Source organism: Lagopus muta, chromosome 18, assembly GCF_023343835.1.
Source record: "Lagopus muta isolate bLagMut1 chromosome 18, bLagMut1 primary, whole genome shotgun sequence".
Classification (NCBI taxonomy): domain Eukaryota; kingdom Metazoa; phylum Chordata; class Aves; order Galliformes; family Phasianidae; genus Lagopus; species Lagopus muta.
Window position 1 is genome coordinate 8,377,192 of NC_064450.1, and position 12,450 is coordinate 8,389,641.

Here is a 12,450-nt window from a genome sequence, read left to right on the forward strand (position 1 = left end):
GCGGCCGGGCAGGGACAGCCGCCGAGGGGCGGCAGCGCGCCTGCGCGAGCGCCTCCCGCGCCCGACCGCTGCGCGCCACCCTGAGGCGATCCGAGGCCGCTGTGCTGTGCGCGCCTGCGCCGAGGAGAAGCCGCGCGCTGGGCTTCCCTGGAGGCAAATTGTGTAGTAATTGCTCAACAAAATGTAGTAAAACGCTGCTCCTGCGCACTCCAGCACGAATTACTGTTGGGAGATCAGAGGTGCCGAGTTTCTACCCGCCACTTCATCACTTCCCAGTTCTTTCTCAATTTGGGCTTTGATATCTGTGATGTTCACTTCCTGAGCTCTCTCCTCAGTCTTCTGTTGAGCTGCTTTGCCCTCCCGTTCAGTGAACACTGAACTTCAGTAATACGGCTTTTGATCCGAGATGTATATTCCTGAAAGGCAGAAAACACAGAGATCCGGTTTTTGTTATAAAAGAAGATAAGTGAAGTACAAGAGTTTAGTGTCCCATTTAACATGCTCTTTGACCAGAAAAACCCAGATGTATTTAAAGGAATAAAATGCATTTGATACTGTCCTGCATTGCCTGCAGTCAGATTTTGGGCAGTTGGGGGATTCCAGGTTGTTGCAGAATTACAGGGGAACAAGCTAATTGCAGGTAATGAAGTACAAGAGGTACCTTTGTGTCACTGAGATCCTTTCTCAAGATGTTGATGTCCTCTTCAATTGTTTCAGTTGCTTGGAGATGTTTTGTACCTGTTCCTTCTTTAAAGTGACACATTTAATCACTTATCTGTATAATCCTCAGAGAAAACATGACTAGGTTAAACAGCAGGATAATAAAAATCCTTACCTTACTGACAGTTAAACACTGGCCTGGTAAACATAACTAACTGTGTGAATAATCACAGTAAAGTTCGCATTCAACAGTCCTAAGTTATATATTCAAATATATTTATGAGTTTAAGCTCTTTGCATGACTGCAGAGACTTAAGACTTTTTAGACACATGTATGCGTAGTGTTAATTAAAGTCAATAGTCAGGTTTTGCTCATTTCCAACAAGGTCTGAGAGTTTTTGTAAGCAGACAGTGAACCAGTTCCATTTTGTGTCGTTCAGCTGGGTGGAGCTGTAGCACTGTATTGGTTTATGTTTCATTTCAGGAGTCTCCTGTGCAATGTTCACACAGTAAATAGCAACACAGAAGTAGTTTGTGAAAAGAAGAGGGAAAGAGCTGATGGTGACTGAAATACCAAACAACTGCCCACCAGGATGCTCAGTGCTCAAGCTCAAGGAACAGCAAAGGAAAGAGAACAGCAGAGAGATGAGAAAGAAGAAAACAAGTAAGGAAAGATTTACAGATGTTTTAGGTTTAGAGCCCTCTAAGTATCCTCTCATGGCAGCCCCATCTCTTCTCTGAGTATTCACACCCTTCCCCGTTCTAAACTGACCTGCGAGCTTGCTGAGTTAGGCACTTCCTGGAGTTCAGAAGTCCAGCACTAAGATCAGCTGGTTATTATACCTTAGACCAGCTGAGCACATTTTGCTATTAATTCTTTCAAAAAATGCAATCCTCAACTTGCAGACACCACCAGTGAACTCCACACTGCTTCAGCTAAACCTATCTGCCCGAGTCAGCAAAACACAACACTATTACAACAATGCCAGTATTAACACATGAAATACAAAGTATCCAGGGGAAAAAGAAAAAAGAAAAAAAAAGGAAAAAAAGGGCAGGATGGAAGGTGAAGTTAACTCAGTCCCAGCCATGGCCTGGTCCCATGGCCCCACTGAAGGGCATTTAGAATAGTGGCTGAAGTGCAGTGGGGAGAAGCACTGTCTGCTTCTGCCCATACCTTTTCCCCAGGGCCCTGCCCTACAAAGTTCTGGCTGCAATGGGCACCATCTCCAGAGAATGTGGGTTTATTCTAGGCCTCTAAGTCTTTTTCCTCCACCTCTCTGGGGATTAAGTTCACCAGAGTGGCCAGCTCCCGGTTGGCTGTACTTGGTAATGCAGGACTGGCAGAAGCTGTGGGTGCAGCCCATGATCCACATGCGGCCCATGAAGTAGTTCAGGCTGCTTAGTTCCACATCTGCCTGCAGTCGCACGAAATCAACAGCAGCAGCCATAGTGCGGTTTCGTTTCCCACAGGCTCTGTGCTGCTGCCATGTGTGGGGTACAGGGAGCTGCAGGCTGGGTGGAGTTGTTGTACAGCCCTGAGGTGCTGTGCCCTGCAAGCCAGCATGCAGCACTGAGCTCCCCAGGGCAGGGGCAAGGAGCTCCCAGGTCTGTCAGAGCGCTTAATACAGGTCCAAGTTTGGGTTAACTGTAGAAATGAACTGTCACGCGGAGCTAGCTCCCTATGACCTGGCCTTCACTTTTATTGAGTCTACAAAAAAGATGCTGTTGTGTTGCTCCAGAGTTTCATTTTCTCAAGGAACTTCCTGATTTTGTAACAAAAGTCACATCAATGTTGCTGACACAGTGGGAGAGCAAGCACCACCACAGAAGCAGCCCTGTCCATGAAGCTGAGGTTACTGGATGGACTGAACTCTTCTAAGATCATCCTGAATTATTCAGCTCATCTCAAAAGTGCTTTGCTATTGATTTCAGAGGATACAGGCATAGGCTGTTAGATCTGAACCAGCACATGAGCTGGGAAATTAAGTTAATGGGCATGTATCAGGAAACAAAACTACTGACACAGATTACTGAAGGTTGGATGATAAGAGACAGGCAGAATGATGATCTAATTCTTTTTTTTTTTTTTTTTTTTTCTGTGCTGCTGTAGAAAGAGTTAATCTTAGTAATCCATGCACATATTGGTACTTCCTCATTCCTGTAGAAGAGAACTATTTGGGGTAACTCATACTGGCTGGCAAGCGTCAGCAAAAGGTGGAAGCTTGATCAGAAACTTAAGTTTGCAAGACTTCCTCTTGATCTGCCAAGCAAAGGAATCTGAAAAAAGTAATTAAGTACCTGAATAACTGTTCAGTAGAACCAAATCTCAGCCTTGGCTGAGAGGCAAGAAAATACTCAGTGCACTGTATCAACGAATATAAATCCTCACCCATTCCCCCGTTTTTAGAAGCTGACACAGACCAGTGTCTTCATCCTGAACTCATGTCTCGACTGGAGTAGTAGGTGGGGCTGCTTTGGAGGGAAAAAAAAAAAAAAAAAGGAAAAGGTTTCTACATACTGCATTTGCCACTTCCAAAATAATCAAATAGCAGCAACTGTTGAAAGCAAGGATCTAAGGGTATGTCATTAGAATGCTTCCACAACAACATTCTTCACAACTCAAGCTTGACTTTTAATTTTGAGGACTTGTTTCTCAGATCCTCAAATAATAAGAGTCTACAGGCCAGTCAGCCTCACCTCCATCCAACTAATTCTGGATGTCATGTCCAAGCCCAAGCAAGTGGAAGAAAGAAAAGAAGGTTATCAGGAGTAGTCAACACGGGCGCAGCAAGGGAAAATCATACTTGACTGATCTGGTAGCCTTCTGCGATGTCATGACTGGTTGGGTAGATGAGGGAAAAGCAGTGAATGTTGCCTGCCTTGACTTCAGCAAGGCTTTTGACACCATACCCCAAGAACATCCTTACAAGATAAGCTTAGGAACTGTGAGATAGATGATACAAACATACTTTATCAGGGGGCTGGAGCACGTGCTCTCCAGAAGTCCCTTCCTCCCCCTCTGATTTTTGTGATTTTTTTTTTTAAATACAGTTTCAGTGATGAAAATACAACACTGCAAATGACATTAAAACCATTACATGGACAACAACCATGTCATTAACTGGACAGAAGATGCAAGCAGGTAGAATAGTTGCCTGTTCCCCACTCCCGCTCTTCCCCCCCAAGAAAAACATCCAGTCATTCGGCATGTATTTTTATCTTTCATCTATGCAGCAGGACATGCTGCACTGTCCTGGCAGGTGCTGATGTCTTTGTCTCTTGGCCACTTGTTCTATGCAGCATGTAACAGATGGTCACATTTACTATCAGAATATATGTCATGGCTGCATTGTCAAGTACATTCTTCAGGAATCCTCAAGGAAATCCGTGCCAGTCCTCTGTGGACAAACTTTCTACACTGACTTTATCCCTACATCAGCCTGAGCAGGCCTCATCTGCTCAAAAGCAGAGAATGTAAGGAAGAGCGAATGCACTTCAAAAGAAGGGACAGATAATTTCTGAATATCTGCATTCCCCTCACTCATTTATTTTGCCACCCTTCCTGCGCCTGTAGCTGTTGAAGGAAAAAGCCCTTTGTAGCACAGTCACTGAATGGGCTTGAGCACCATCCCTGCTGACAAAAAGAGGATGCAGACCAGTGCCAAACAGAGCCCAAGAAGTGCAGTTCACCGGAACTCAGTGTTAGTCTCAACCAGACAAGGGCTGGGCAATTATTCCATTCAAGGCATCTATCCACTCCCTCTGCTCCCTATCGTTCTCACACAGAAACAAAAACTCTCTCATTGGTGTGACCATGGTGATCCCTGATTTCCTCTTCTTTACAGATATTCCCTGGGGCAAGCCAGCTCGTACTTCATAGCCCTCGACTCTCCTTCCAATAAAAACTTGGCCTTGTGGAAATGCATCCTAGAAGGAAGGAAACAAAAGACATTCATTAGCCAGTGGACAATTCAGCTCTAGCAGACATTATTCCATCCTTGATGTGGAGCAGGAGGAGATGGAGATGAGTGAAAGGGTCACTGAACTGGTGACAGGCAGAAAACATACTAGAGCCGTTTCACACTCTCGAGCATTCTCAGAAGCAAGAAGAGTCTATAACTGCAGAGCTGGTTGAGTGTTCAGGAGGAGCATAGTAGGATATTTTTGTAAGAGAAATGGTAGGAAACAGGATATTGCCCTCTGGAATATCACACATCTTGCCTGAGGTTCCATGTGTGACTACAACTTGGCTGGGAAAAAAACAGGCTATAAAACTTAACAGCAGTAGCAGCTACTTTTTAAAGATTTAGATCTTCCTTACAGACACTCTGAGGACCAGAGTTCCCAAACAGCTCAGCTTCAAAGATACCTCCGACAAAGGAGATCAGCTCTAGAGATTACCTTGTTTGTATTATGCAGCTACTGTGAGAGCTGGATTATAACAGACCCTTTCTCCCCACCCACCTACAGGAAGGAACTTGTGGAATAGTGAAGAACACTCATTTTACCAGTGGGTTTTTAAAGTACAGCAGGTTCCTCTCTTCAGAGTCTAGGCTGAACCAGCGCATCTTAAAGGTCTCCTTCTGCTGCAAGTAGATGGTAGAAGTGCTTTAAAGACCAAGTCCCAAAGACAATTTTTTCCCAATCAGAGCAGATCCCAAGGTTGCTTAAGTGACTCTGAGCTCGAATTCAGTTTAACCCATCCTCTTAATTGGCAACTAGTGAGTCACTGCTGTATGCAACTGGAGATTTGCATTTAGTGGCAATCCTTTGGATAAAGCATGGAAATTCATTTTGCTAACAACCCAATCAGGTTAAAAAAACAACCACAGTGTGTGGATTAATCAAAATCACTGCAGAAAACGATCCGTGGGCCAGTGGCTATCACAAGGAGAGCGTGCAAAGAACTTCAGGATTTGGGTTTGGGATGTTGTCCCTGCCATTGCAGCATGGGCATTTATTTTTTAAAGTGCTAATTCCATCAACTGCACTCATGGAACCATTCCCTGAGATATTCATTGCTCTGTGCTGAAGAGTCCTCTTCCAGGGCTCACTCCAGTTTGAGTTTAGGCCTCAGGAAAAAAAGCAAGCCAAAACATGCTTGAAGCTGTGACTATTCTCTCTACAAGTACCTGCAGGAAGATGTACTGGGAGGCTAGCACAGAGGTAGGCAAAAAAAAACTACCATTCAATATTCAGTATTTAATCACTAAATTTTTCAATAGGACTTTGACTTGCAGTTCATCCAGAGGAGCAAGGCAAAAAGTAGCAGCATTCAAACAAGATCTCAGGTCTTCCTATGCTCTTTAGCAGTGCCTGAAATCTCTCTCTCAATGTTTCAATAAGTAGTAGCCCAAGTACTTTCCCACAAAAATAAACAACCAACCCAAACCATAGGTTTAACACTGAAGAATTTGCCACAGTAAAGAGATGTGACTTCTGTGCTACTAACTTAGATAAATAGGGAAATAATGGGGCTGGCATGTGATTTTCAGTTCCAGAGGTAGCTGCAGTTCAAGAGCTGTAATTAGTAGGCAACTGATACAGTAATTCATTTAGTGTTGCCTAACAGTACTTTGCATTTCCACTGCCTACTAATCCATCTTGCTAACTCTTCAAGAAGGATCCTCCTTCACAGTTTTCTTCTCCATACAAAGTAAAACATGATCCTAAACAGCACAACAGCCTTGAATACAATGTCATTATTGACCCAGCCCCCTTAATAAATCATTTATGAGTAAGCACCATAGAATTATCAAACGATCTCCTTCTGGAAGAATCTTGCTTCTGTCAAGTAGGTAATCTCAACCTACCTTTGGTCCTGTTTTCTCCATATATCCTTCTTTGATATAGTTTCTTGTGATCCGGGGTATGATCTAGAACACACGCACATAAATATCTGCCATCTCATTCACGCTCATTTTTCTGTTCTTTTTCTGTCAAAGCAAATCACTGACAATTTTGGCTTTTAGGGCTTGGGGTTTTTTTTTTTTCAGCTACTCAGCAAAGGGAAGTCTGAATTAAGAAGGAACACAGGATTTTTAACAGATTTCAGTATAAAAGGAAACGGAGTCTTTCTGGCCTTAAGCGTTTATTTCCTTTCTGCACGTTAGCCACAGTGTGACCCTTTTTTTCTCTTCATCTTCTGTCCGTCTCAAGGCTTCCTACTAATTTGGCACGCTATATAGGCTGACTGTTGTTTGGTTGCTTTCAAAGAGATGTTAATTTTACCTATCTATAATAAGAAAAGTGACTGTTTTAAGGAATGTGAAGGAATACAGCAGAAAAAGAAGTAAATTCAGTGATGCTCACTGCAAAGAAAAGAATAAAGTGGGACAGAGCATCTTTGTGTTTACTTGCGAACCTGGTATTCCTGCCCAGCAAGGAGATGATCAACAGGTCAGTGTAAGAGATGGCCAAATGAGTTTTAGTTTGTGTTTGCCATTAAAAGACTTACCTTCATTTCCATCTCTAAGACAACTGAATACTAAGGAATATTTGTTGGCACCAACAGAGACAGTGAGTGTGAGTGATTAGAGTGATCACAACACTGAGCATGAATGATTAGAGTGATTACACGCAGTTGGTATAGCTAAATGCAGATATGTTTTGAAGAGCAAACAAAGATTTAGCTTTCATACCTGATGTCAACCAGAAGTGGAAAAAAAGAATGAGGTGTAACTGTCAGCACTAGCTGTGCAGAAACACAAGCTTCAAATATATCAAATAAGAGGGGAAACAAAAGCACCATCTCCTGCCATATTACATAGGAAAGCGTTATGGTCTCTCAACTAGGGTCTCTATCTGTTTAGTACACAACTGCATCTGCTTTGCAGATTCATTTTTCCCCAGTGCCATCACACAGTCTGTCCACAGTTCCACTGACACCTATACCAGCTTTATGTATTTTAAAGCTGCTGCCTCCAAATCACAGTATTAGAAGCAGGCTGAGGCACACTAGGAGCCTGCCTCTTTCTCTAGAGAAAGCACGATGGCAGCTGGCATTTCCAAGCCAGCATGCTGCTGTTTGAGCACCTGGTTCTGGCACAAGTGGGAAAATGCTTCCCATAACGTGTTTGCACAGACTGCTTCATGCCTTGTTAAGTTCTCACCTCGTGCTCTGAGAGAGCTGGGAAGGTTGTTCTGAGATAATGGTAACGTGCAGCCCGAATGGCATTGAACCAGTCAACAATCTCCTAGGGAAAAGAGCAATACAGACAAAAAGACAAAAATAACACGAAGAATGGTAAGGTAAGAAGTAAGGTAAGAATGATGCCTTTCCAAAAAGGCCTTTCTCCTTCCTTGTAATCTCTTTGCAAATACAGAATTTCTCTCCAATGGACAGAGAGAGTCAGTGACTTGTCCAAGACACCTGAAAAACACTCAGCTTCCAAAATAAGTTTTAAATGCCTCTCCAAGAAGACTCTGGACAGGCTTTTTCAGTTGCTTCAGTTATGGACTCTTTAGAAACCCTCATACCTGGAAAGACTTCAGAACTATATCAAGGGAAGAAACAGAAATCTAACAAAGCCTGTAGACATGCTTCTTAAAATCACCATTGTTTGTTTGGAAATAATGCAGAACAACTATATTCTTCATGTGCGTCAAGAGGCTTCAAAGAATACAATCACTGAATTATATAAAACCATCAGAAAATTATCTTAGACACTTATGTACTTGCCGTAAAGAATCTGTGAGAATATTTAGTGTGTGAAGCTGAATACTCCAACAGAACAGGACCAAGATGTTGCAGTTCCTAGTGTAAAATTCAGCAACATTCTAAATTATACAAGTCATAGTGATTTTGAATCAGACCCTGCAAAAACAAGATAGCTCTTCCAAAATATAGACCCAACATCTGACAGTACTGCTCATTCCAAAATCTCTGACATTCACCTTTCCGCTTTCATGATAGACAAAAAGGTTCCTTGTTTGACCATCTGTCTTGTATGTGATTTGCAGCCCGTGAGCATGATGGATTTTCTCTGCCTGGAACATCACATTCAGTTTCTCAATGCTGATAACGGCTTTTGGACCTTTGGGCTGTGAAAGTGAAAAGCATCACTGTATTAAAATGGTCAAAAGAAAGGCAATGGAAGACAGATTAGCTGAGAACTAAATCCTCACTGATCAGAAAGTGCCTGACAATGTGATATATCCAGAGTATAAAAGCCCAAGTTCTATGTCACATAAAATCACCTACACTACTCCTTTTCCCTGAAAATGTTTGGCTCTGGAGTGATGTGTCTGCAACTTCATAGCTGGAAGTCAATTAGCTGCACTCTCCCATGGAAGGGGAACATTTTGAGGATGTTGCTGCAACAGCTGATGAAAGAATGTTTTGGTAATGTAAGAGGTAGCAACTGCTAACAGATCTCCTGTTCACCTTGCTAATCACTATCCTTTGTTCACTAAGGAAAAGGAGGCTGAAGGGAGGAGAAGAAGGCTTAATTCTAAAAGAGCAATTGTCTAAGATACCACAGATGTTAGTGTGGAAACATCTGGGTTGCTCCTAGTACAGGCTGCTAGAGACAAAGCTATTTGTGCTGTTTCCAGCTGATAAGGAGCAGAGCCTGAGGCTGGATGTGGACCAGCTACCTGCAATTGACTCTGGCTGGGAACTCACTTCTTTAGTGTAGTACTTCATCACCCCTTCCCTTGCTGACAGGAGAAACCGCCTCTGCTTGAACTGCTTGCTTTCCCGTCCACGCTTCCAGAGGAATCCTTCATGGCTACCTGTGTATTGCGTGGAGACAGGTGTCAGACAAAGGCAGCACAGCAGCAGCACTTTTATGTGATGTGCCACAGAGTTTCAAGTTTCTTTTCCATCTGAGAATTTTCACCTCAAATAGAACAAACCAGTGGAGAACTACAGAACTGTGTGAGCATATATGAGCTAAACATACTCTGCACTTGTTAGGAGCTTCTCCTCAAAGTTACAGACTTGAAGAACTGCATATCCAACATTTCATTCGATGCAAACCATCCCTAAAGGCCTTCAAAGGTGCAGACAAAATACCACGCTGTTGGCCTTGAAACAAATACCTTTTCTCTGACAATTCTAGCTTTTACCTGCAGAACAAGGATCTTGGCAGACTCGGGTGGCAACAAATTCCTCACGCTCATATTTAGCTCTAATCCATTGTTCTCTTAAAACCCTGAAAGAGGAAAACATGGATAAAGCTGATCTGCCTCTACCTCATTTTCACCGACCACCCCAAAGGACCTGCAGAGGGAAGCAATAGTTTGATAGCTGTGAAGGTCTGCTGCACTGAACAAACAATCAACTTACAAGCAATCGCAGGACTGGGGGATGTAATAATAGGGAGGGACTTTTGCTTCATATTTTGCTTTGGCACAGAGATTCCCATGCTTCTTCATAAACTGAAATACAAAAGAAGATCCAGTTAGGTCTGCAAATACAAAATCAATATTACGTAACAAACACAAAATGAAACTTGGATCAAAGGGAACCCTGCACACTTTGCTCAGTCTCACCCCACCTTTCAGCATCTCTGGAGTTTATAGATTTCCTTTAGAACTATAGTTTGCACTTTTTAAGATAGCTGGCCCTTTTCAGTACTCTAAGTTCTGAACCAGATGGGAGGGAACACAACGTTGTGGTCGTTAATTAAAATGACAGAAGAGAGTAAGGAAAAAATATATATATTTACAATCTCCCTTTATCTTCACCTATCCCTAGAAATAAATGATGGCTACACTATTAACACATTTCCACAGAAAGATGACAGGTTGAAGCAATGTTTAAGGTTATTTTCATTACTAAAGGGAACGTACTATCTGGACATATCAGTGGGATCTAAGCTTTGATATGCAGATCACTGCAGCCTGTTAGAAATACCACCACCCATCAGTGTAATTTGATCGAGTAGGTCATCGAAAATCCCTGAAGTTACCCATGCAGTTAACTTTGCTCTGTGTAGCTTTGCTCCTCTGTCCATGGTGGATGGCACAAATTCTGAGTCACAAGTTATGCTGAAATACGGAGAAAGTAAGTGAATTATTCCTTTTCCTCCTGTACCTCTATAAGATCGTTCTCCCAGAAGTCAAGCCGAAGGGATTTGACCCTGCTGACTTGAGGAAGATTGCGATGGATTCCGGAGCACATCAAACAAATGAATATTCCAAGTTTGTAAGAAGCCCACTCTGGATCTAGACACAAACAAGAAGAATGTACTTTATAACACTGGTATAACTAACTGGGAAAAGGCACAGCCACTGATGCACAGCCCAGGTTTCACACCTAATACACCAAATCCCACCCCACTGTTTATGGCTGCCATTTGCGCACACGTAGAGGAACAGCACCTGCTTTTCCCATTGAAGAATGCAGCCCTGAAATCTGTGAGCTTTTTCACAGAGCATTTGTTTAAAAATTAACGTGACCGTTCAGGCAGACGAGCAGCGATGTGGAAGCTAAGCTAATTATTAGATCATCGTAGAAGGTTCTTGTTGCTGAATTTGGAAGGCTATTTCAGACAGCGAGCACAACTAAGATCACACGGAGCGCAGCCGCCCGGGACCGCAAGTGGAAGCTCCCGCCTGCCGCAGCCGCGTCCAGTCGATGCCGAGAGGCGCTGCGAGCGCACCAGCAACTTCATTTCCTCTGGCCGCCTCTCCCTTATCGCTCCGAACAAACACCGCTTGGCGCTTCTTCGCAGCCGCTGAGGGTTACCGACCGACTACCGGGTCCCCCGAGCTCCGCAGCCACCCGCCGGCTCGGCTCCTCTCCTGCGGCGCGGCGGCAGCTCCACGCAGCCCCGGAGAAGCGGCCGGAGGCCATTTCCTGCCCCGCCGCCCGCGCGCCCCTCGTCGCTCCCGGAGCCCGGCCGAGCGACCTCCGCCGAGAGACCTGCCGCGGCACTGCCCTCCTCGGGAAACCGCCCGCTCCGTCCTCCCGCCCCTGGGGTGCGCGAAGCTAAAGGCGATGAAACAGAGGAAGGGACAGAAACAGAGAACGGCCGCGCCTCGCACCCGCGACGGGATGGGCGGGCGCCCGGACGGCGGGCACGGCCCCGCATCCCCGTCCGCACCGCGCCGCGGCGGCTGCGGGAGGAGCCCCCGGTCCTTACCCGGCTCCCCACAGTCGGCGCAGCGGCCGTTCCCGGTGACCTTCAGCAGCTCCTGCAGCAGCGTCTTGTTGCGGTCGCGGTCCATCACCGCCGCCCGGCGCGGAGCTCTGCGGGTGGAGCCCGGCGGGAGGCTCGGCCCCGGCACACGAAAGGAGGAACTCCTTGGGGGCCGCCTCGCGCGGAGGAGCCGCCCCAGCACCGCACCGGGAGTCAGTAACCGGCGGACTGCGAGTACCGGTCAGGAATCGCGGCGAGCTGCGAGCAGCCCTGCTGCAACACTTCTAGCCGCGCTGCTAACAACGCGCTGAAACTGAAGTTTCGATCATCGCACAGCCCCGAACCGAGCGCACAAGCTGCCCACAACCAACTTCCCTCTTTCCGGTCTGAAAAAGTATTGCTAAGGCTCCTGCTTTCAGGGAGCCCATATGGGGCACGGCTCATTTTTCCCTCAGCAGCAGCCCCATCCTTTCTGGACAGCGTTTTTTCTCTGGCACAGCAGCAGTAGGAGCCCTTGCTTTAGTCTCTGAACGGACACTAGTCCTTGGACCTGAACTGACACTACTTAAGATCCTGACTACTGTAGTGCAAGGGTTAGTACTTCAAACAAACCATCACCTGTAGAATATCCTGCATTCAAAAGAGCTGCAGCTGTTTGCATGAGGTAATTGCACACAGGTCACAGATCAGAGGATCA

General features: G+C 45.1%; 1 protein-coding gene across 5 annotated transcripts; it reads right to left on the bottom strand.

Annotated features, from left to right (window-relative positions):
- Positions 1-20: 20 nt before the first annotated feature.
- ADAP2 (ArfGAP with dual PH domains 2) lies at positions 21-11,938 on the bottom strand. 5 transcript variants are annotated; one of them, XR_007380487.1, is made up of 12 exons: positions 11,757-11,938; positions 10,706-10,836; positions 9,956-10,047; positions 9,736-9,821; positions 9,290-9,399; positions 8,560-8,706; positions 7,776-7,859; positions 6,477-6,539; positions 5,172-5,249; positions 1,433-4,590; positions 662-747; positions 24-416 (listed from the first exon to the last, which is right to left on the bottom strand). XR_007380487.1 is itself a non-coding variant. In XM_048965210.1 (10 exons), exons 1-10 carry the CDS (start codon positions 11,839-11,841, stop codon positions 4,372-4,374), a joined length of 1,095 nt encoding a protein of 364 aa, XP_048821167.1. In that variant the 5' UTR covers positions 11,842-11,938; the 3' UTR covers positions 21-4,371. The 5 variants fall into 5 exon arrangements, 1 of the variants encoding a protein (XP_048821167.1); XR_007380486.1 differs by having other exon boundaries at positions 21-2,940; positions 3,053-4,590; XR_007380485.1 differs by having other exon boundaries at positions 662-4,590.
- Between the last annotated feature and the right edge of the window lie 512 nt (positions 11,939-12,450).